The sequence below is a fragment of the Crinia signifera genome, chromosome 1 (assembly GCF_055691185.1).
Source record: "Crinia signifera chromosome 1, ASM5569118v1, whole genome shotgun sequence".
NCBI lineage: Eukaryota > Metazoa > Chordata > Amphibia > Anura > Myobatrachidae > Crinia > Crinia signifera.
The window spans coordinates 95,307,993-95,334,108 of NC_139217.1; the positions used below are offsets into that span (position 1 = coordinate 95,307,993).

At 41.2% G+C, this 26,116-nt stretch overlaps 1 protein-coding gene across 18 annotated transcripts in view; it reads right to left on the reverse strand.

Moving 5' to 3' along the window:
- Positions 1–1,768: 1,768 nt before the first annotated feature.
- TENM3 (teneurin transmembrane protein 3) overlaps positions 1,769–26,116 on the reverse strand; it is a 2,716,013-nt gene continuing 2,691,665 nt past the window's right edge. For all 18 annotated transcript variants that reach the window (XM_083170719.1, XM_083170736.1, XM_083170731.1 and 15 more), the window contains 6 exons: positions 23,264–23,439; positions 20,673–20,908; positions 17,202–17,498; positions 13,911–15,519; positions 10,923–11,053; positions 1,769–4,172 (listed from right to left, as the gene is read on the reverse strand). In XM_083170719.1, coding sequence (XP_083026845.1) covers positions 3,417–4,172; positions 10,923–11,053; positions 13,911–15,519; positions 17,202–17,498; positions 20,673–20,908; positions 23,264–23,439 — 3,205 coding nt within the window. In that variant the 3' untranslated portion in view covers positions 1,769–3,416. The remainder of the gene's footprint in view (positions 4,173–10,922; positions 11,054–13,910; positions 15,520–17,201; positions 17,499–20,672; positions 20,909–23,263; positions 23,440–26,116) is intronic.

Genomic DNA, 26,116 nt, shown 5'->3' on the forward strand with positions numbered 1-26,116 from the left:
CAGGACAACGGGTACTGGGAGCTGAGTGACATGCTTAATCATGGATTGTTCAGCACACATCGCTGTACACCCGCGATGTGTGCTGAGCGATCTGTGCGGAGCAGTGTTTTTCCTATGCTAATAGCCAAAACGCTGCTATCTAAGCAGTATACACAGTCTATTCCTGCAGCGTGACGCACATGATGCACATGACCTCACAGCGCCATCGCTATACATGGAGTTATAGATAACTTGATCACTTAGAAAATAGCCTCAAATTGCCCCATGTGTACGGGCTTTAACTATTACATTTATTATACTCAACTTTTTCAAAAGTAGATGTGAAAATGATAATATTGCGATTTCCATACAAATAATAATAATAATAAAAAATAATAATAATATGTTTAATTCCTCTAAATAGAAGAATGATGCACAGGCTAATACCCAAGGGTAAAGCTGGGCTTATACAGACAACTATGATTTTTTTCTGAAACAGCTTTTGTGCGATTGTTATGGGTCCAGAACAGTTGAAGGTAATTTGTGGCAAACACAAGGTTCATCTGGGATTTGTAGTTCTGCAGCAGCTGGAGAGCGGTGATCTGTGTCCCTCTTGTCTGTCCAATAATGATAATTTTGTTGGAGGATTATCACCTACCATGCACTTTATTTCATTCCTATAGATAAAACAGTGTGAATAATACACAGGATCCATCGTCACCTGTGCCCTAAATCTTCTTGAGCTTAGATGCACAGCCTGCAGCCTGAGTATCATAGGAGAACTGCAGGGTCATTTCATTGTGGCCTCCAAGAAGAAGAACAGATAGAGATGGACTCCGAAGAGTATCATTTCTGTCCTATGTACCCCTGTAATCTGTCTGACATTGTTCCAGATCTCACTGTGTCTGCAGGGGCGTGAAAGTGACAGTGAAGTGAGACAGTCTGGAGAATGATAATTAATCAGCTGCTTTCTGATTCCCTGTCAGACTGTATTGGGAAGCTAAGTTTCATGAGTTAGTCTTATGAGATGACACTTTGATCATGTCTAAGTTTCATGGCAGCTGCCTAGAAGCGAATCTCAACCCCACCACAGGACAGACAGGCAGAGCAGTGATAATAATGCAGCCAGCGGGTTTAGATCTGTGTGAGGGAAAAAATGTGCTACAGGCGAGGGCTAAGGGCAAACATCTGCTACAGATGAGGGATTGGGTAAGCAATGAGGAACAGATGTGTGTGTGTTTGTGGTGTTGGGGGCAAATGAGTTACATGTCTGAGGTGGGAAACATACTACCAGGAAAATGACACTGCACCTATGTAATGTGGCTACACCCCCTCCGAATGTCTTTCACAGTGATGTAAACATACCTCAGAACTGTCACAGGGTTTCGGATCTGCAATGTCCCAATGGGTCAGACAGCTGTGGCTGTATATTCCATTCACCACTGATTTCTATATAACAGAACAACTGTGAGTGACATGTGCCCCACCATCTATGGTGTATGCAATATTAACATGGAAGAGAACATTACGTGGGTGGCCCAGGTCCATGTCCCCTTCTTGTAACCTTGATGCCAAAATGTTGGGCGCTATGTCACACCGTAACTGCCCATTGACAATGTTTACATTTCACTGCAGAACTTTTAACTGGGTACAGTGTGTCCAGCTAACCAATTAAGGTTGAGCACAGAAATATTTACCCATAACCCCCTGACTACAGCTACCAGCGCTACATGGCCTACTGAACATAAGTGCAATAATAAAAAAAAAATGGTTTCCTACTAAGCTTAAGCACCTTTTTATGTAAACATTTTTATTAGAAGTATGAACAAACCTCCATGGTTTGTAAGTTGTTTTGACAACAGAGGGATTAAAATAAATATTAAAAAAGAATAATTTACAGGTTACAAAACGTACTGATTATAAGTTGGCATAGTTAGTGTAATATTACCAGAGGGGTTCTTCACAGCCTCTAATGCACACATCACAAGTAACACTGCTTTCATAATTGGCAAGTTTGCAATTGACTGCAGAGATTATCCTTAAAGCTATATGCATTTGTGATTCTAGAATATAAATATAAATTGTCTACAACGAGATTGAACAGCATTGTTAATACAGTCGGCTACAAAGTTTCAGGTAAAGGACCTCTAAGTTTCAAATACAACTTAATGTGTATGAAACAGAGACGGTAACAGTCACAAACATATATGAATGTTTTTTTGGGATCAATACTTCAGGTTGGAAGGGAGCCAGTGTGCGAAGGGGGGAGTTATTTTTCCTAGGCACACCCCAGTTCTGCAGTTCTTACTGTAAGAATACTGATACATGCAGGGACAGAAAGCCCTTCAGAAATCCTACATGTATTTTGTTCGACAATATGACAAATCATTTGAAATCCCTTAATTCTGGTTCACCGTCAAATGTATTTTATAGCCGATTATGAATCCAATGGTTTACATATATGTTTATGAATGCTGTGAGATTATTTTTAATTTTGGATCAGCTTGTATGTTAATCTACTCTGGTCCTCTTGAGCACGTTAAACTAGTTTTTGAAGAATACCAATCACTACAAAACTATCCATATAAAAAGGACCCTTTTTTTACATTCATTTTTTATCATTTTATTTTATATATAAATTTTCTGAAACACTTTTACATAAATTAACTCCTCTGAGACTAATATTTGATGTACAGTAAATTGTAATTCCTATAAAAATCCATAAACAACTTGTTTCACATCATTTACAAAAAAAACGGATTCCTTTGCTCAAACTTGAAGAGATTTCTACTTGCAATAGTTTTTCAAGGCAAACCATGTTAGAGCATTGTAAAATCGGAATTTAAAGTCACATGGTAGCATAAGTCACTTGTGCCAATCATGTCCTTGTTTTATAAAGCAGCACAGAAAAAGCAGTTGAGCTGTCTATAAACAGTAATTTTGCTCCACGTTTCAAAATGAACAATGATATATACCACATCCTATGCAGAGAGAAAGAGAGAGAGAGAGATCGAGAAACTACTCTTTGTAAGCAAAGGTCGACATTTCAATAATATTCAGAAACACTGTACAGATATTTTGTTTGATTCTTTTTCTTTTTTAAATACAGTGCCTGGATGAACATAGATATAGCCTACTGAAAAATCTATAGGCTTTACTCTCCAGTCCGAGTGCAGTGATATGCATATGTAAACATTATCTTAAAGCAGATCACCTTAAGGTCATTCATAAAAACAAAGGGGTTTTGCAAACAGCATTTTCATTCCCCAGGAAAGCTCTCTTATTTGCAGAGTCTGATAGAGATTGTGCTACAGAGAGGATATTTGAACCAACGTACTGTTTCGGCTCAAATAACTATGCAGCAAAATGTTTCCGTCTCCCGTTTAGAGGAAGCACACGTGTTATGTCTCTTTGGCAGCCTCAGCAAGGCCAGTGTGTTACCTTTTTCCAATCTCGCTTTGTCTGAGAAACTGTATATTGTAAGAGCTGTCTGCTAACTCAGGGTATTGCTCCACAGAGAGTACATAGTACCCATCATATCCTTGTACTTTCCCAGCGCTTAGCAGCTGCCTTTTCTCTCCTTCAGTCCACAACCTAGCGCCCTCCTCGCCATCTCTCACCCTCTGCTGTTCCCTGGCCCAGGCGTGCGATAGGGCTCGCTGTCTAGCTTGTTCCAGGATCCGTGCTTTCTCCTCGTCAAGGGTCATGCCGTAACGTACATGCAAGGCAAGGGCACCATACTGCATTTCCACATCAGCAAACCTGCGAGTTCTTCCATTCACTACTGTGGTAGACTGGGATACTGTTACATTAATGCCGTTTTCTAAGGCTTTACGGCCACTAGTCAACCTCAGGGTTCCAAGATCGCTTTCCGGGGTGGTGGCTTTGATGAAATAGTGGGTGTCTCTTCCCTCGATGGTGAAATGTAGGTTCTCCAGGTAAAAGGCATTGTTTAGAACTGCTGCGACTTTGATGCAGTCCTCGTTTGCAATATTGAGAACATTAGTGATGACTTTGCCTTCATTCACAGCCAACATGACGCCCTTCCCAATAAGAGACTTCACGGTCGCAAACCACAGCCATGATTTCTCATCTCTGGTTTTAGGCCTACTTATCTGAATCTCAGGAATCTTCCCCAGAGACAAGAAAGCCTTTGCCTGTCTTGAAACTTGCTGCTGCACTCCAGAAATTGGCTGTAAAAGAAATAAAAAATAAAATAAAAAAATAGTCGACGTGTAAATAATTTAATTGCAAATATGACAAAGTGATATAAATACATTACATTTTGGACATGTTGGCTTTCTATTTTCTGGGTTTCAGAGCCATAATAACCTGTCACTACTCTATACAATTCACTAGTATTTATGGTCAATAATATTGAGTAATTTGACATTTCAAACCTTGCGTCCCTTTTCCCTCCACTTATATTACAGAAGTGTTTTATTCCACAGTGAATATGTTATAGTAAATGGTGCACATTAATCTTCATATGTTTGTATACAGCAGGTGAATTCTTGCCTTTAAAGTCAACCTATTGTTTAAACCGAACAGGGGGCAGACCCCATTCAAGACAGATCAGCTTTGCTTTACCCTTTGCAGGGTAATTACTCAACCTGGCTAATAAGGTATCCAGTTAGCAATTGATAATTTTTTTTCCCGAGTACAATAAGATTTGCTGGCACCAAAGTAAATGTCAGACAGCACTGCGTATCAAAGACATGTATTTTCAGATTTATAGATGAAAGAAATCTTTTCTTTAAGCAGTGCAACTTCAACATATTAACACAGATACTAAAAACTACTGTACCATACAGGCCGTGGGGTAAATAGTATGCAGAAACTCCTGCTGAGATTTCACCTCTACTATGCTGACAGCTACAATACTCTACAATCCTGTTATGTGGCCAGTGTCAGACTGGAGAATGAAGTTCACACCAATGAAATGGAATGGTAGGGGCCCATGGTTAGGTTTGTGGCCAGCCACCACAGAAACTTATCTAACATTAGAGAACACTATGGGCCCCTTGATAAATAAATGTATAAAATACTGCCCATGCATGTATGATAATGTACCAGATTGATAACAGGAATGCACTGTAGAATATACACCATACCCCTACACAGTACAATGAGACATATGCATATCTCAAGTGTATAGACTGGAACTTGATCCCTAGAAGAGAAGGTGAGTCCACAGGTATTTGGGCCTCCCGGGGGTTTCACCTGTGCCGCTGTGGTCCAGTCTGGCTCTGTATGTGGCCCTTTTTCGGCATTGAATCCAGGTCTATGACCTGTTAGTTACCACAAATGTCTCCATGGTCGTGAAAAAAGTCCTATTTCAAGGTATCGTCTCTTCCCACTCCTCCAGCCAGTCCAAACTATTTGCTGCCGTGAACTCTATCCTTCTCCCACTGACCTCCTTTCTCTAGTGTTTAACTTGTCTCTTATTTGTTTCTCCAAACTTGAGTCTATCCACCATAATACTGTACCTTTCCCATAATGCTCTTTCTCCCTTTCCCTTTCAAGGACTGACAACATTGTACACTTCTCCCTTGTCAACCTGACCCCCTTCAGCTAGTCTAGACCATCCCTCTCAATGCATGCTCCCACACTCGGCAGCTGGTCAACCTATCCATGTCCTATGGCACCCTCCCATCATCCTTCCAACATGCTTTGGCCACCCTCAAACCTCCTTTGAACCCACTCTAACTACTATCCAGTCTCTCCTCCTCTATAAGTTATCCCCAAGCTTTTTGAGTAGATGGTATACAATTGCCTCATCACTATCTACTCCAACCTCTCCCTCCATCATCTACAGTACTCCACTTATCTTTTGGCCTCTTGACCTCACTGTAACTGTCCTCACTCACAGATCACATACACATAGTCAAATCCAAAGGGCACTTCTCTATTTTTTTAAAAGATAGTTTATTGGATATAGTAACATAATCAGGGATCAATGGCACATCTCTAGTATAGTACTCATTGACTTCACAGCTGTATTCAACACGGTTGACCACCACATCCTCCTAGAAGCTCTCAAATCCTTGGTTCTCTCTTTATTCACCTTCTACTTGTTAAACTTCTGCTTCTCTGTCTCTACACCCACCTTTACCCATCCTCTACATTCCCTTCTCATGAGGATACCTTAAGGCCCTGTTCTTGGCCTCCTTTTTTTATTTTTACAAATCTTCCCTACTTCGGTCTATGTTACTATGATAATGATACCAAAATGTCAGTCTCGCCCTGCTCTCTGCCCATTATTCCTCTTTTAAACTTTATATCATAACCCTTTCTGGAGCTCATATTTCAAAATTGAAGTAACCAGCTTTCCCCAGATCATGGCCTCAGTCTCTTTCATTACCTACATAGATACGGAGTAATGCTAGACTCTAATTTTCCCTTTATTTTTACCCACGACTAGTCCTTCTTCCAATCCGCCATTTACAACACAGCTACTATAATCTACTCTCTGACCTTCCCATATCCTGCCTTAACCCGCTTGAATTCATATTTAACTCTGATGCCTATCTCAGTCTTCTGTCTCAGCACCTCTTCCACCTCTACCAGTCACTTCCCTGGCTCAGAATAAAATGTAAACTTCTTTTTCTCACACATACAAAAGATCTCATCCATTCTGCTTGTACCTACACTTCAAGCCTCACATCCATTGAATCTAATTTCCACTTTCCTCTGTCAATGACTGCCTCCTTTCCTCCTCCCACATTTGCCTTCAGTACTCCTCCCATGCTACTATCAACTCTGGAATGCCCTTAAACACCCAAATAGACACTTGCCACTGGCCTTCAAATATGCCGTTATAACTACTTTTTCCATTAAATTCTACCACCACTCCAATTTTGCCCTCACCTTAAGTATGTGGGGTTTATTTACTAATCCAAGCCACCACTTCCTGGTGTGTCTAAGTCCAAAATTGTAAAGGGTAATGGGTTTAGTAGCAAAAAAAAATTAAATGTGCAAGAAAGTGTTGGCTTCTCATAGTAAATAAACCACACAAACCGAAGAACCATCCTTTACCTTTCATGATGAGCCATGTACCTTTGTCCCATTGCAGGTTAATCACTGGATGTGAACTGCTAACAGTTTAAGAAAAATGGCAAACATGGGGTTTCCTAAAACTTTTAACCAGTGGTGTGAGTATCGCACTGTGAAGACTTTGTGGGGCCATGCACATAAAAGTATCTCATAACAATGGTGAAAGTGCCCCATGTTCCTGCAAAATGCATCATACTTTATCTACAGTACATGCGGATCTGTTCAGAGCTTGTGGAGTTAAAGGACTCTGAATTAATACATTGCACTGGGGGAATTTCACATTTGTTTTATTGTCAAAGTTTGATGGATAGTTTCCTCTGTCCCTGGCGCTAGTAGCCTGAAGCAAATGATAAGCACAGCATAGTATTAATGCCAGTCACTTTTTTCTTAGTCATTAACACATAATACATGTATCTGTTCACCAATTAAACTGACTGTCATCTGGTATTCTGCAATTAAATTTAACACCGATATTTCATTTTTCTGACAAGTGAAATTAAACCCATCACTGTTCCCTACTGGCATTTTTGCTTTTATACTACCCATTTCCTCACTTCTAGACAAAAAGATACATTAACATGACATTGGAATGCGTGTACATATATTGATTTTCTCTTGCTACTAGATGTCATTTTGCTCCAGCATAAAGGCATATAATACAAGGACAAAATTTAGGAAGAACTTCTTATAACCATACAGTAAATATGAATTATGCATGAAGCTCTTAAGACTGCAAATGAACCCCTGATTACTGTGATGTGACTAAGGTCTTTAATGTAGTGAACATAGTCCTGGCTTCTTCCACATGAAAGGAGAAACATTCTATCAATTTCACCGGAGTACTATTTTCAAATCATAAATGGCTGTAATGATTGTTCATTGTTTATCATTGTACAGTAGGTACATTCTCATATCCGCTGCACAGAGGCTTAGCGAGCGCTACAGGAGGACATATTGACATGCCAAAGACGCCTATTCTTCCTGCTAATAGGGCTGGTGCTAGACAGACGGATTGGGTGCCGGATGACTGACCGGCAGTCAGGATTTCAACAGTCATTACACCGACGTCGGAATCCCGACTGCTAAAACCCCAACACACGGGCAGTGGCTATTCTCCCTCATGGGGGTCCAAGACCCCCATAGAGGGACAATAAAATAGGTGGCGAGCGTAGCGAGCTACAGTGCCCGCAAGGGGCTTTGTTGCACTTGCCCCGCTATCTGAATCCCCACAGTCGGAATTCGGACGTTGTGTTAATGACTGTCGGAATCCCAACTGACGGTGTGTTATGCCACACCTAAGCATTCTAGAAGACATACCATATGGGCCTATTTATCCTCATGGCAGAATATTAAAAACAGTTTCTATCAATGCTTCAGTCAATAAAAAATCTTTGATCGATCAGTTTATCAATACAAATTTGCCCAAGCAGCTAAGCGATGCTGCATGTCATACTGACATGTATGTTGTCTGGCAGTAGTAAGCAGAGACTGCAACTTAACTTGGCAGTTCTGGAGCATGTGGGTCACACATTGCTAACTGAGAAACCTTAATAACTGTGGAGAAGCCCTATCTCTTGCAAAAACTGACATGTTCACTGAAGCTAGGGTCTTCTTATAACAGTAATAAGACATTTCCCCAGCTATATTGTTGGGTAAAGCCTCGCTGGTCAAAATATAGCGACTTATCTGGCTATTGTGAAATCTATATAGCCCTGGGCTCCTTAAGCCTTCTGGCCTTGGGCTATATAGTGCATTGTTCTCTTGGAAACCCAGCATATACAGTACGTTGAAGTCTTTCACATTAGGACATTAAGAAGAGCACACCATACTCTACAGCATGGGTCTTCAAACTGCGGCCCTCCAGATGTTGTGAAACTACATATTACAGCATGCCTTGCCACAGTTTTGCTATAAGGGAGTGTTAAAACTGTGGCAAGGCATGCTGGGATTTGTAGTTTCACAACATCTGGAGGGCCATAGTTTGAAGACCCATGCTGTACAGTATGTCAGTTGTCGCAGAGACAGGCGGTTTTGCCTGGTTCCTGCTAGGCTGGTACTGTATGAATATATGAATGCGGTGGTAAGAATTTTACCTTACCAAGTGAAGAATGCAGAGAGCGGGTCATTATTTTCACAATATTATTAAAAACAGACCCCTTAGGGCTTTCCTCCCTTTGATAACTAGACTCCTTAGACTTTGGCAAAGCATTGAGTGGAATGTGTAATCTGACTGCTGGGAGAGTCAATATAAATGTGGCCATAAATGTCTTTAGGGCTAGATGATACTAACATGGAGTAAGTAAAGGCGATGCTCCATGCAAGGTGTATCTGGTTTGTGATTTAATGGACTGGGATTTCAGGGTGTCCCTGTTTAGGGCAATGACTATAATGTACATTAATGAAGCATTAGACAGCAATGAAAGGCCATGACTAAGCTTCCAGTTTATTTGCACATGCGAGAAATGCATCAAAAGATGTGGAAGGTGCACGCATATGTAAGATTGCTCCGGAGATGTCAGCTGCCTGCCCTCCGCATGTCCGTCACAGCCTCATTATCATGAGAATGCCCAGCGATCTCATGGGAATTGCCATGAAATGCTGGGCATTCCCATATGCTAATGAGCCAGCCCGCCGCCCCACGCACGCACCCAGCTCATGCACATACGCAGAAATGCGCAAACATCGGCTGCATGCGAAGAAATGCAGCCATGCGAACGGACCTTAATAAGGTCCTAAATGACTCCTTAATAGGAAAATTGTCAGATTAGTCAACATGCGAAGAGATTTTCCTAATCATTCTTTTATGGTTGTGGCTACGCACTATGTGATTATCGTCCCGATTCGGTGATAATCTGCAGATCAGGACGATGTTTGCATAATCGACTGTATATCTGTCTTTAGATGGTATCTCAATATTTTCACATTAATATACAATGTCTCCCCCTAGAGGGTGACATGTACAGTTATAATGAAATGCTACAGTATGTATGATACATAATCCCATCCATTTATTTTTCTCACTCTGAGTAGTTTTAAACTATGCAGATTCATGTATGCTATATACTGCTGCTAAGTGTATGATGGGAGAGAAGTAAATCTGTTTAATAGACACTCTGGGCCTTTGTTAGTTGGCATGACTGGATTTCAATTACACACTGGGCGATTTGCGCTGCATTGAACATCCCAAATAACATGAAAGAATGACATTTTTATACACATTACTGAATTTACAATAGGAACACGTTATAGCTGTATGCTATGTTTTTCAGTTGAATATTGTATAGTAAATATGTCTGCTGCTAATGCTTGCAACACTGTTCAAGTGGACCCAGCACCTACTGCGCTGTTGCCCTGGACAAACCAATAGTATTACAAGGAAATAGTTCACTAGTAACGTCACTGAGACATGAGGCACAAAGGGGGTTATTCTGGTTCACTCCTGGCAAATTCCTTCTTAGAACATGTTACATCTGCAGAGGAGGCAGATGTAATATGTGCAGAGAGAATTAGATTTGGGCGAGTTCTTTTGTTTCTGTGCAGGGAAAATAATGCCTGCTTTATTTTTACACTGCAATATAGATCTCACTTTGAAGTAAAACCCCACCCAAATCTAACTCTCTCTGCACATTTTAAATCTACCCCCCCCCCCCCTGCAGTGCACATGGTTTTGTCCATGTAAGAAGGAATTTGCCAGAAGGAGTGAACCAGAATAACCCCCAAAGTGACTCACTCTACAGTGTTGTAACTAAGTCATAATGAATTCATATACTGCATTCTCATGAATATTGAATAAGGCCATAAAGTATCTAGCGCCACGGTGTGCCGCTATATGGTCTATGTGTAATGTTAAACAAGGAGCAATAAGACCGGAATCACAAGGAACTTACCGGCACATCATCCCATTGCTGACTCTTCAAAAGTTCATAGGATGGTTCTGATAGGTCAAGTTTAGGGGCTGTGAAGCCAGGAATGGAATTGTGTAGATAGAACCCAAATGTCATCAGCCAGCTGTTAACATCTACAAAAGCATATAAGCAGTGTTAAACCCCGAGACGAAACATGTGCTTACATTTATAATGCTTAATAGGAAAATGTAACAAATTCTGCACTGGTAAATATAACAAAACAGAGACAAAAAATGCATAAAACACACAAATAAAAATGCATAAAACATACATATACAAGCACAGAGATAGATGCACTTACTCACAGTATATACATATATATATATATATATATATATATATGTATATATATATATATATATATATAATACATATGCACACAAGCTAATACACTAAGGAATGCACCATCTACAGTAATATTGAATATGCTTTTAAAAGTATCAGATAACACAACTATATTTACATTCTCAAAGTGCTTTAATAAATTTGTATAGGAAAATCTATTTTGGACGTAGTGCTAATTAGTGATCTTGTATGATTGTGCACATGTCACTTCCTCTGTATACGGCATTAGCAAAACAAACATATCCATGTCATTTCTTTGACAACACAATCTACTTTTGGACTCATCATAGGGAATACTAAATTGGCATTTCCTACAGACAGGGTACAAGCACAGGCTCAGGTGGCTGCTGGCTCATCTCTGCATTTCCCATCCAGCCAAGGTTAAATAACCTGTGATAAACCTCTAGTCAAAGCAATGGTGATGTGCTTGTTTCCAATGCACCTTTTGTCAAAAAAAGGTCATCTCATTTCTATGGTTAATAGAGAGCATTCTCCCCACTGTCGTGTAAATTAAAGAAATACTTCAGGAAGGTAAAATTCCAGAAGAGCAGACTGCCAAGTCTCTCCGAAATGCTCATTTATACAACATTTTATTCAATTATCCTCCCTTCACAGCAGTACACAAAAAAGGTAAAATCACTCATGGAAGTAACAAAGCACGGCATAACTTGTGAAGAGAAAAAAGAGAAATGTCAGTTCTTTCTGTACTATTTGTTTTATCACAGGGCTCAAGACAAGCTTATAGATGAGAACATGTCACGCCTGGTATTTGTGGGTGTCTTAACAAGAAACAGAAAGGAACCCAACTGCAGGCCGGGTGCAGACATAAAGAAGCTGCATTGCAAAATGGCAGACCAATACGAAGCTGTGAGAATGGATCATCTGATAGGTCCCCCTGCTCACGCCCATCTCAGCAGCCATTTTAAGGTGGTAAACATAGAACAATTGCAGCTGCTAGATTTCAGCAAGAGCAGCGCTAGCCAGTGGCGCGCTATTAAGCAGTAGGTAAGGGCCTGATGCAAAGTGTCCGCAATGCCGATGTTTGTGTAGTGGAGTCCGAGTCGAAGGACACAATGGGAATCTATATGTAGAGCGATTTACAGTCAATGACCATACTCTATCTGGGAAGTAATTGGGGGGGGGGGGGGGGGTGTCACACCTGGGGTTGCGAGCCCCAGGTGTGACTCAAGTATTGCAGAGGCGTCGTCTCAGCCTTTCACTGCATCTTTGTGCAAAGTAGTAAAGGCTCCAGCAATTGACATTCTGAGCAACCATAGGGTTGTTCAAAGGTCCGAAGGTGCGACCGATGTTGCACCCGCATACGGAAGCGGCAGATTAAAAATGCAATCAGTGGGTCTCTCTGTGATGGCTCCATAATTAGTAGAACTTATGCATCTGAATACACAATTGCATTTTTTAATTGCACCCACTTGTGAATCAGGCCCAAAGTGAGAATGTGATGTGTAAGTGGGAATGCTGCTTTCATAGATGAAACAAAGGCTTCCTGGCCCTTCAAACCTGTTTGCAGTGATCTATTACAAATATCTAGGCTAATTTAAAAAATAAAATCACTTTATCTGTGCAGATCTGCAGCTCTCCTGTATCACACAATCCAATTACTGCAGTTGGGTTCCTAAATTTATAGTAACCTAATGCTAAACCCATATATCCTGAGAGGAGGTTAATGACATTATTAAAGACGGAACAACAAAATAGTAAATTTATTTTTAACATTTCAGGATTATCTGCAGATACATTGTAGCTGTTCCCTAAACGAGAAGCCTCATACATCATTTAAATAGTTGCCTGGGGCAACTGTCTAAGAGGTTAGATCTGTGCAATCAAATGCCATCAAACCAGGTGCCATTAATCTAGAAGACACCTAAACCTTAATAGTCTAGGGGAAATATATATGTGCTAATTACAGGTTTCAGTGATCTATGCCATAGTGCCATATTTTATTGCGGGTAAGTACTGTAGCACAGTGTACAGATGGAAAGGCATATATTGGCCGGCAGTACACAACTGATGTTGAATGATGCCTCAATAAATACTGAAATGACGTGAGTTCTATTACCAGTGATTTATGTCATTCTCTAAAATCAATGATTTGTTTGCTTTGGATTTATATATCTCATTATAGTGGTTGACTCCCACCAAAGGAAACTTGCTCTCATGTAAAAGTGCTGCAATGTATAAACATAAATAAGATTGTAAGAATTTTGCAAGCGGTGACAACTATGGAATGGGTGCTCAGGTACAAAAATAAATATATTGGGCTCCCCGATTCATCTCTACCTGCCGTCACTCATCATGGCATGGTGGCAGCCGGTAGCACCACCAGTTCAGTTACAGTAGCGCAGCCAGTAGATAATAAGCACTCTGCGGGGTCTGGCTGGGCATGCAACATCTTCAATTGCCTGCAAGTCCTAGCGAAGCTTGTCAGGGGATAACTGCTATTTAGCTAAAAGAAAGCAGGATGTGGTTCCTAATGGCAATAATAATAATATATATCTGCATACTGTACATTAACTTCAAAACTAAGGAAAATAAACATTAAAAAAAAATTAAGGTTTGTTTTGTAAAATAGTAATTTACATATTAAAATGACAGAGTTTGCATTACCTGTGTAATCCTTGATATCGTAGAGTCTACTGACAGGGTTATTGTTTTTGAACATGTATAAATTAAAGGGTGCTGGGTCCTTGCCAATCTTCTTCCATATCTCAATATCAGGAGTGGTCCAGCGTCCTGCCAATATGTCATAGTCCCTCTGCCCAAAGTGGACTAGCTTAGTGAGTGGATCATACAGACCTCCATGATATCCAATCACTAGCTGGAAGTCAGGGTTGGAGTCAAAATATATCTCTCCAAAAGCAGTGTACTGGATATGTTTGAGCATGAGGCCATTGCTACTAAATACAGCAAGAGGCGTGCCATTGTTGTCTGAGGCAATGTAAAATTCTTCACCACTACTTATTTCCATTGCAAACAGGTGTCCTTGGAGATCATAATAAAGGCAGGTGATCTCCGAGCTAGAATGGTTATATACATGGGTTATCCTAGAGGGATAATTAAGATCAGCATAAAAAAACTGAAGGTGTTTACCAAGACTGGTTTTACTGGATATTCTACGACCAAGACCATCGTAGCGGTATATTACAGTCCAGCCACTGCCTTTGCTGTACACTCTGGTCAGAAGGCCCTTGGAACTATATTCAAAGATCTCAGTCCCTCTCTGACGCAGGAAGCCATCTTCATCTAATCGATACTGAACATCACCTAGTCTGGTTATCCGGTCTCTCAGATCATAACGTAGTGGGGTTAGTCGTCCACTGTTACTAGGGTTTAGCAAATGGAGGTTACCATTCAGGTCATAATTGTATCTCCACATAATTTTTTCATTCAGCAGAACGGTCTGTAGCTGTCCATCTCCATCATATTCATAGGCATATTTAGTGGTGTTTGCAAAAGGCCCAATTTTAATTTCCCGTTTTGTGACTCTCCCCATGCTGTCATACTGTATAGTAAGTCTATACATTTCCGACCTTAATACATCATACCGGACCTCTCTAACTCGGCCATGGGCATCAAAGTGCTTAGTGTAAGTCATTACAGCTGTTGAGATAACCTTGATAACTTCATAATGGAGAACACCAAACTTTCCAAACTGGTCCATTTTCCCGGATATATCATCAAACTGATATAATTCAATGGGCAATGGGGTTTCATTGATGACGCCCTGCATACTTGTCACTCTGAAGTTATTGTCGTAACTGTAGTCAAATCTTGCGTTCACCATGCCATCTTCACTGAAGCGGAATATCTGGCGATCAATCAACGGTCCAATCTGCCGGTATCGGATCGTGCAGATGAATCCATCTCCTTGCAGATTAACAGTTTTTAGGACCCCTGCAGTCTCATCGTAAGTAAAGCTAACTCTTGTGCTATCGTAAAGGACTTCTGAGACTTTTGTTTGTCTCTTGTATTTATACAGAACTCGACGACCCGTTCCCAGGAAAGCCGTTTGCAAAAGCTGGCCTTCTTCATTGTAATCCATTATAACGGAAGCATTGCTTTCTGGGGGATTGTATATGTTTCGGTAATAGCCAATGGAGCGGATGGTTTGCATTGTGTGTCTAGCAACACTAGGCATTGTGATGGCGGAGAGCCGGTCCAAAAAATCATATTCAAAAATGTATTGCCGTTGACTGTGAAGCAGCAAAACCATTGTCTGGAAAAAGAAATAATAATATCCATGATGAATTAAATAAACATACAGAATAATAAGTACTGATATTGTGCAAAATATCATTAAGCTTTTCACTCGAGAAAATAATTCTCTCTCTTAATTGAATCCTCCTTGACCCTACACGTACTTTGCAATTCTCAGCTTAATTTAGTGCATATTTTATGGTATCATTTCCCGCAATTAGTAGCAAGAGATTTATAATGTGTTGGTTGTTTTGATTGTGCCATTCTTTTGTCAAGCACAAACATCCAAGAAGCAGATTGTCAATGGTTATGGGCAAGTCATATGTAATAAAGCAGAAAGGAGTGATACTGCTGATTGTGCCAGTATTTCAACAGGATGCAGAGAATGCAATGACTGTTTAATTAGACCTAACTATGTTCCCATATATTTTCATAATGGTAGCATGACTTATCAACCCTAACTTTATTAAGTCTTTTCAGTGTAATTATAGCAGAACACAAAGATCGCTCACCCGTAAAGTTATTATTTACCAGAAACGCTGCTGTATATAACAATATTAAGGCCCATACATACAAACTTCATTCACAGTGTTCTCACCCTCCCTACCCTCATGCCATAGACCGCATGCCAAGCACAATGACGGCATCACTTCACCAGAAGCAGGTTGCAGCTGTTTTTAAACCCTAAACTGCGTATCAAGCGGACACGAGACAGACTCAGAACGATCCTCCCTCTGTTGTTACAGTCATCAGCTCAAGTACAGTGCGGAGACACACTGACATGTGCTGCTGCATTGTCGTGCCATTTGGAGCAGATCAGCTAGTTCACGTCTACCAACGGGTGTTTTTGGCGCATTTCGTTATTTTAATTGTGAGGCTTTTGCACAGCGTGGGGAATTATGTTAAATTGTGACAGATTGCAGAGTTATGGAATCACAAGGACATAGACCATTGTTTCATAATGGTTGTAGATAGAATGGGAAAGCTGGTTACCAAAAAAAAAACAAGCTGTACAGCTAGAGCATTGCTGTATATTGCTTTCTGCATGAAAAAAGCTGGTTTGTTGTTTACTCTATATTCCCTAAATGGCTTTGCAAAAGTCTACTTAAAGTCAAATACTATTAGCATGGCAAATGGGGATACTTTAATTTCATTTTTTCCACTTAGCCAGGCATATTTTTCTCTGCTGTGCTACACAAAAAAAGTCCTCCAAGAACAAGCCTGTATAATTTTGATATATAAAACACGAAGAATGTAAAATTGCTCTGGGTGTTCAACAATCGTTGCATAAAGTATACATGAACTAAAAGTTTAATAATACTGATATTCACACTCACACATACATTAGGTAAGTCTTTATTTTATTTAACTGTACAGAGAACCAACAATAAGCAAATAAAATCACCCAAGCATCTACTTAAGAGGATAGAATGTTGCTGTGATTATTTGCAGAGCTGCAAATTACTACAAGACGGGATCGGTAAGGAAACATTGATTAGAGAAATGACTTGTGACAGTTTTTTCGGACTTTACCGTTTGCCTACACACATTGTATACAGCCATTCTGCGTACTCAACGGACTTTCTGACAACCAGCTTACAGTATTAAGGACTTGCTGCACCAATGAAGCATTAGGTAGCTGACAACTATACAGTAGGTTACACTAAAAAGCAAGACAAGCCATATAGATCTTAGACTCACCTTTTCTAGGTAAGTGTAGCTCCATGTCTTGCCATCTGCAAATAACCTTGATACAATCCTGCCCTGTCCATCATAATCCACTTTCTCACTGGTGGTGCCACGCTGAATGCTGGCAATCTGGCCAGTTGAGGAGTAGGTGACATTGACTGCCATGAAGTTTGTACCGGGAAGCCATAGAGTGGGGTGTCCAGCGCTATCATAGGTAATCTTCAGGGTGAATTTTCGATGGTCATCATAGATCTTTTCTGTCTTCATGGTTCGATCATAGTCAACTGAAAGTAGGTTTCTGCCATTTACCTTTATAAAGCAAACAAGAAGATTCAATAAATCAAACAACTGACGCATCGGGCAGTTATTACTTCACAAACTATCAGCCTGTTTGTTTAGACACCATTTACAATGATTGATTTTCTTTGCCAGTAAATTAATTTAGCAACTACTTGGTATAAGTGTAAAGCATTAGACTAACTGCTGTTTTAAAAGGTTTCATTAAGCACAGAGACAGCCTGGCATTTATTCAACCTCTATCTAAATTGAGGTCTTTGGAATTTAGTCATCTGTTAAAAAAAAGTCATCTGTTAGCTTGTATTAATTGAAAAGTTTCCAAAGCGCGTGTCTCTTAAACATAGGTATATCACTGCGTATGACCAGTTACATGTAGAATGCTCATTATCCAGCTGGCTGTGGACATCTTGGGTGAAATTTTATAGGATGAGAGATTCAGAAAGAGAGAGATTTGGTAAGAAATCTCCAGGATTTTTTTTTAAAGCGGCAATCATTTACACTGCAAAACCAGTTTGATTTGACAGTGTAAATGATTGCCGCTTTAAAAAAACTGGAGATTTTTCACTAAATCTCTCTCTGAATCTCTATTAAATTTCACCCCTGATTTTATTTTCAGCAATGATGATGAGAATTTAGTTCATAGAAGGAAGCCACTGCACATCCCCGCAATGTCTGGCTCTCACATTACTGTTTGGGTACAGTAGGAAATCTATAAATTGAAATTCAGCTTCAATTTTGTTTGCAAAGTGGCTTCACCTTCACAGCCATACCTATATGTACCTATGATTGGAATTCCCCCTGTAAATGCTAGAATTGGGTATATTTAGAAAAATGGCTGTTCAATAGGTACAAAATGAAATAATCATTATTCAGCTCATATGGACAATTAATCCCCTAAATGTAATTTTTTTTTATTGATTTATTTGAAAAGAGTGTTCAATTTAAATCATTACACATTGGTAAGATTCCGGCAAGTCTTCCCGATGTTCTAATGTGGCAATCATGCAAAAAGCCAAAACCAAATGGGTGCCGGACGGCTCCCCGACAGTCGGGATTCCGACAGTCATTACTCCGACGTCGCAATCCCGACTGCTCCCTCGTGGGGGTCCACGACCCCCATAGAGGGAGAATAAAATAGGTGGCTAGCAGCTCGCCACCGTGCCCACAGCATGGTGAGCGCAGCAAGCCCGCAAGGGGCTTCATTGCGCTCCACCCGCTGTGCAGTCGGGATTCCGACGTCTGAGTAATGACTGTCGGAATCCCGCCTGTCGGAGTATTATACCACACCCATCAGAAATATTAAGCATGTGAAAAAGTCCTGATCCGGAACTTACACATGTTTCATGTCCCCCACCCACTGGCGCGACCGGGGTTCGAATGAGGGGTTCCCCAATATAAACCGCTAGTGTATAGGCACCATTAATCAGCATCTTCAGAGAAAATGTAATAATCTGCAACTGCAACCATCGACAAGCTCCCAGTTTGGTTGGGTGTGGTATAATACTCCGACAGTTGGGATTCCGACAGTCATTACTCAGACGTCGGAATCCCGACTGCACGCACATCTGGTAGGCGGAACACCCGTAGCAGCAGGTCAAGTGATCACCCCTGCTGGTGTGTGGGCCCCTTAAGAGTACGTCCAAATCTGCTACTGGGTGTAAGATGTGCATCTGGAAAAGCACAGTCTGTGCTCTGCAGGGTGGTGTATAATGTGCAAGGGTTTTATTAGTATGTGCAGCACTCAACGGTAACCACAACAATAATGTCTGCATTTGCAACCCTTGCAGTGCAACTTGGTTAGCTTGACCAGAAATTCAACATCGGGATATTCTGTAATTGGAAAATACAACAGTCCAGCATCCCTCTTAGAAAACTATGGGGCTGCTGTTGGAAATTGAAAGAATGTTGTGGTCTCTTCTTAAAGTGGTCTCTCATTTACCCCCAGAACACACCGTTTTCGGGTGACATGGTACTTGCATACTTTAATATGCCTCTGAGAACTATAAGGGGTCTATTTATAATGCAAAGTTAAAAACGGCACACAAAATAATTAGTGCCTTTCACTTTGCTATTACTTTAAGACTTCAGACAACTGGCTGGATGGAGTGGGGAAGTGTGAGCTGGCTGGGAGAGCAGGAGTTACAGAAAAGTATATACAGTACTAAAAAGTATATAATAAAAAAATCCATCCGCTACAGTATAGCATGAATTGCTATCAAACTAAATGTTAGCAAATAATGTATTGTTCACATTAAAATAAAATAATTCAAACAGGCTTATATCGGGTTCACTCTGGACGCACAGAGACACTGACTCCTGCCCATGCCTGTAGTGGTGCTTCCAATGAGCTGCATGTGAGACACATTACGGAATTCACCCAAGACATATTGGGGCAGATGTTTTAAGCCTGGTAAAGAGATAAACAGCCAGATGCACTAAGCTTCAAAAAGTGATAAAATGGAGAGTTATAAAAAAACCAACCAATCAGCTCCTGCCTGATATTTTTCAAACACAGTCTGTGACATGTAAGTTAGGAGCTGATTGGTTGGTTGTTTATCACTCTCCATGTTATCACTTTTTGAAGCTTATTGCATCTGTCCCAAAGTGGAAGGTAATAAGGTACCAGCCAATCAACTCATAACTGTCATTTTTCAAACAAAACTGATTGGCTGGTGCGTTATTACCTTCTTCTTTATCTCTTCACCAGGCTTGATACATCTGCCCCATTGTGACCTCAGTTATCAGTACCTGCTGGATTCTTGCTTAGGTGAGTATCAAAGGACAATTAAATTATTATTCCCATGTTTTTCTTCACGGTAATGGGAGTAACTTTGTGTTTGTTTCTACAGTAGGATCCATTGGTAATCTTAACAGTCAGCCCAAAAGATACATTACTTAGTGTTCATTCTAGCACCCGTCAACTTTGAAAACCCATGCAGTTCCTCTTCCCTGCCTGGGGTGTCGCTGTCTGCTGTGGTGTTTCTAGCACGGGTCTGGTTTGCATATCAGTGCCGATATACAGCCCATACCGTGGTAGAAGCACTACAGCAGACAGCGACACCCCAGGCAGGGAAGAGGAACTGCATGGTTTTCAAAGATTGCCGGTGCTAGAATGAACACTATTACTATAGCAGATAACCATCGGTGTACCCAATACACTTGTGCTTAGCTGGGTAATGTACTTACTCTTAGCTTTCGGCCAAACACATTGACTTTTCCCTGAACTTGCTCTTTGCGGAACCTCCATTCTACCAGGTTGTGCCCGTTCTCTCCTGGAAGTGTCATATTTCTTTTTGTCATAGTTGGGTTAGCGGGTCCAGCCAGAATATGCGGCTCTGTCTGGAAGTGAAAATCCATTCCGTTGCCATAGATAATTCTGACAGAACCATCATACCCAACTTGGTAGCTGTTTCTCAACTGATCTGGGGACCAACACAAAAAACAACCATTAATTAGCAGCATCTTTAAGGAAGACAGTAACAGGGACAAAAAAACAATCTGCATACTATTATTATTATTCAGGAGAGAGATAAAGTGGTGGGAGTTAAAGTTCCAGCCGACCAGCTCCTAGTGTAATTGTCATTTTTCAATCCCAGCCTGTAACATGGCAGTTAGGAGCTGATTTGCTGGTACTTTATCAATCTCCAAGGCTTAGTACATATTCCCTTATTCATTATTTTTTGAAGAATGATTGAGGAGCTATTATTAATGATCAGTGGCCTGAGATATAGCTTTCAGACCGGTATGTTATTACCAGTGGCGGCTCCAGGTGTAAGGCTGCAGCACAGTTTAAATTTACGGTACTCTTTACCTAGCACGGCGCCCACGATCTTGATCGTGGGCATCGTGAGGTAAAAAATCGCGTCGGTCGCGTCGTATGCGGGCTAAAGATGCCCGGACGCGACGCGACCGACGCGATGTCCACGATTTCCCATTGAAAACCATGTTAAACATGGACATCGCGTCGGTCGCGTCGCGGCCGGCCATAAATGTGCACACGATGGCCGCGACGCGATGCCCACGATTTGCCATAGGAATCAATGTTAAAAGGCCCGATGGACACGATTTTCATGTTAAATGGCTGAATGGACCCGATTTTACCATAGGAAACAATGTTAAATGGGCCTTAGAGCCCAAATACTTACCCTGAACTCTGAAATGGCCCCCCCAATTGTTTACGCCACCCCACGATCAACGTGAACCCGAAGCGTGGCGAGCGCAGCGAGCCCGCGAGGGGCGGCGGTACGCGTCCTCCGACCTTTTCATACCCCCACTATCCACGTCGGCGTGGAGTTGAGAATAGAATAGTGTGGCGAGCGCAGCGAGCCACCGAGCCCCGCGAGGGGACGCGGATACCTTCACAGGTAAACGCGTCCCTTCGCGGGCTTCACAGGTGTCCGCGTCGCCATGGACACCTGTGAAGCCCGCGAGGGGACGCGTATAGCTGTGAAGGTATCCGCGTCCGCTCGCCTCGCTGCGCTCGCCACACTATTCTATTCTCAACTCCACGCCGACGTGGATAGTGGGGGTATGAAAAGGTCGGAGGACGCGTACCGCCGCCCCTCGCGGGCTCGCTGCGCTCGCCACACTTCGGGTTCACGTTGATCGTGGGGTGGCGGTAACAATTGGGGGGGCCATTTCCCAGTCAAGGTTGCCTATTTGGCCTCTGTGGCCCATTTAACATTGTTTCCTATGGCCACATCGGGTCCATTGAGGCATTTAACAGTAAAATCGCGTCGGTCGGGCCATTTAACATTGATTGCTATGGGAAATCGGGTGCATCGCGTCGCGGGCATCGCGGGTACATTTATGGCCGGCCGCGACGCGACCGACGCGATTTCCATGTTTAACATGGGTTTCAATGGGAAATCGCGGGCATCGCGTCGGTCGCGTCGCGGCCAGACATAAATGTACCCGCGATGCCCGCAACGGGCGCCGTGATAGGTAAAGAGTACCAAATTTACTTACTGTAGGTGAAAACTACCAACTGCCTGGGAGTCAGTTTGGAACAGCAGTTGGTGGAAGTGGGTGTGACTCCCCTATTTGAATTTTGAACTGTGGTGCAGCCCCTCCTCTAGAGCCTCCCCTGTTTATTGCTCTTTGACTATTCTTCCTGCTATTCATCTGCGCACATTCTTAGCTTTATTACCTTTTATTACATTTTCTGGCAATGTCCCTACCCAGATCCTTTACTGTCTGTTGTCACTATTGATCCTGATCCTTGCTACAGATGTTTACCACCTGGCAGCTGTTTCTTTGCCGTCTGACCTGACCATTTGCCTGGTCTCCTTATTACATGCATTTTCTGAAATCATCTCTGATTATGGCTGTTGCGCTGTGTACATTTCCATATATTCTACTCTGCTGTATATGAAGTTGTGTTATCATGTATCTGTCTCATACATACTGTATATGGAGTTTTGAGGACTGCATCATCTTGTGATAAACTTTTATTACCCCCAATAAGTCCTGTGAGGGATCAAAGTGCCATGGGCCACACAATCGCACTCTATGGAAAAAGGGTCTGCTAAGTGAGAACCTAAATAGCAAATTTAATAGAAGATTACACAATTACTAGGTGCAGCCTTCACTGTCACTTTTTTGGGCCAGTTTATACAGAATACACAAGTAAAATCAAAAACTCTGAGTAGAATCTAGGTTTCTAAGAAGAAGTACTGGTCATCTTTCACCACTTACGATCCCCATTAGACTGGTAAATTGGCACAATTCAGATGGAAGGTATGCCTGAAATGTCTCTTCCTGCGGCATGTACCTACCTTGAACCATTGTGTAGAAGGAATCAATTGAAGATAGATTTGATGTAATGCTGACATCTTCCTCTCTGCTAGATGACTCTATATCTACTGTGATGGCTTTGTCCATTTCACCATGGAGATTTGTCACCACACCCGTTGGGAACGTTACATTGGTAAGACGACCTTCACTGTTGTAACTATAACCAAGAAATGCGTCACATTAATATTTATATCTAGTAAATAAAATCATATTCCAAGATTCAATCACTTGTCAATGGAGCCAGTATGTTTGCACAGAGATACACTTATGAGTGCATGTAAGAACTGGTAGGTTTTAGCAGTCTAAATACAATTTTTCACTCTCACATTTTTATTTTATGCTTATCATGGAGGTAGGTACATATTGGAGAAATACTAAAAAGCAAATAAAACTTTTTTTTCTTATGCTAATGGAAAGACATATCTAGCGGTTTGTTTTCTTTACCTTCCTCTGGGTGCTATCAATTATTTTGAGCTTGATAAGAGTCACGTTACCATAGCTTCCACAGTCACAACATATTCATTTAGTAAGCAGAAGGAAGGGCTATGGAACACCAATTTTGTCAACATATCCATTCAATGTATAGTGCCCCCACTCCCACTGCCTTCACATATATGGAGGGGATGAACTTACTCAGCGAACAGATATCACTTTCCTCTGGAGTGAGCTTATGTGCTGTCCAGGTAGTCAGGATCTCCAAACCAATCCTTAGTTGAAAAAGTTGTTCTCTGCATGGCGAAACGCGCCTCTAAGGATTTGTTTGGAGAACTTGACTACCTGGCAAGCCATGGCTGCACTATTTGGAGCAGAATGTTTGTCACCCCACTTCACTGCTCATGTCTGTTGCTAAGTCTACAATACACATCAAGCAGCTGCGACCAGCAACAAGCTGTGAGCGGAGAGGTACTGTAGCCAATTAAAATACAGGACCCTTCCATATAGTTTGTATTACTAGGCAAAAGACATTAAGAATGTCTCTAACTTCAGCACAGTGAAGCCAAGCAGGTGTAAGATAAAGACCATTCTGTAGCATTACTGGTATTTCCATGTGGTTTAGACACTTAGGCATAAATGCATAGCACTGATTCATTCATCAATCAGCAAATGTATATGTAAAAATAGTAATATTGATACCATGTTAATGACATTTCTCCGATACAGTCATTAAAACACACATAACACAATACCAACATATTTATACCATATACACATAGGTTTGTATTTCTTAAAGTACAGGTTTAAAGAAGTAGACTTGTTGCAACCAATCCGATTCAGCCTACTATTTTCTAGAACATTCTAGATACTGTAAATGATAAGAATAATCTGATTGGTTGCTATGGGAAACATCTACACATTTGAAGATATAACCCATACTATTTAAAATCTTTCGGTCTTTAGAATTAAAATGCTTTCCAGCCACATTAGTTTATCAAATGAACAAAAGACCATGTCACTTCCTATGCAGCATTTTAAGAATAATATTTGGTTTATCTTATCTATGGAAAAAATTGCACAATTTGCATAATCTTAGCTCCTCCTCTCTCCAGGTGGGGGAGGGGATTGATGACACGGACGGTCTGGCCCTGCCCCTAAAGTTCATTGCAGGTTGCCTCTCATGGCTTCTCTTGGAGATGTGAAATCAAAGTAGGTAAGTATAGTATGAGGTAACATATGTATAATTTAAGTGCACAGTCTAGAACCTTTTTTCCTGGAGAAGAGGAAGGCCCACCAGTGGTTTCCCAACACTTCCCTACAGTCAGACCCTGTCTAGGATGACCCTTTAAATAAGTTATTCATTTCAGCTCCGGTAGCTGGCTCTGCTATGTTGGTATATACTATTTGTCATTTTGAACATTTCAGATTTATAAACCGCTTCCTCCCCCGCCTGAACCTCCCTTCTTCCTCACTATTAATGCCAGTTTTTTTTAACTGCACACTGACAATGTTCTTGTCTTTCCTTTGAGTCTTTACTATTGTCTTGCTGTTAAGCAGTTTGTTTCACTTACTTGTATTGTTTGTATGAATTGTCATTGCAAAATAAAAAGTAAAAAAAAACTACAGAATACTAAAATGTAATGTTAACACTATTTTTACCTGCCGCAAGCTGCTATGAATTATATGAAGTGTATATATAACCGCACAAAATATGCTGCCATTATATATTATGTAACTATTAATTAATAAACAGCTAATATTTTCATGCACACCAAAATAGACTATTTGCTCTTTATTCACTGTTGACGAAGCAACGGTGAGTGATATGCAGCATTTGGCAGAATGGCCTTCGGTAGAGATGTCCTCCGATTGAGCAGCATGCAGCACCAACAGAGGATTTTGCCCATGACGTAGGGGAGGATTGAGCATTTGTCATACCGAATCAGCAGAACCATTAAAATAACTGTCTAATATGTACCACGCACAAATAAGAGAATATTAAGTTGAAAGCAGTAGATATCGGAGAGAGCTTTTATACTCAAATAAATATTGTGCCGGGGTGCTGTATTGTGTATATACCCTGCCTGTGATCACGCATGTGCAATAAAGGCGTTGGGTCAGAAACTACTAGTTCCTTTTTTCACCACTGCAATAGGCTATCAATGTGGTTCTGTCGTCGCAAGGATAGGCTCTTACCAGATGACCTATTCGGACATTTTGTAATGGTCAATAAGTATTGAAAGGATCTCTTATTACTTGCAAACGTGTAAAAATGATGCTACTTTAAGGATCACAATCCCATTCTACATGGATAGGCTGATGCCGGGCGGCGAAACCCCACACGGCCAAGAAGCCGTGCCATGCACAGAAGTTAACAATGGACAGGATTGTGTCCATTC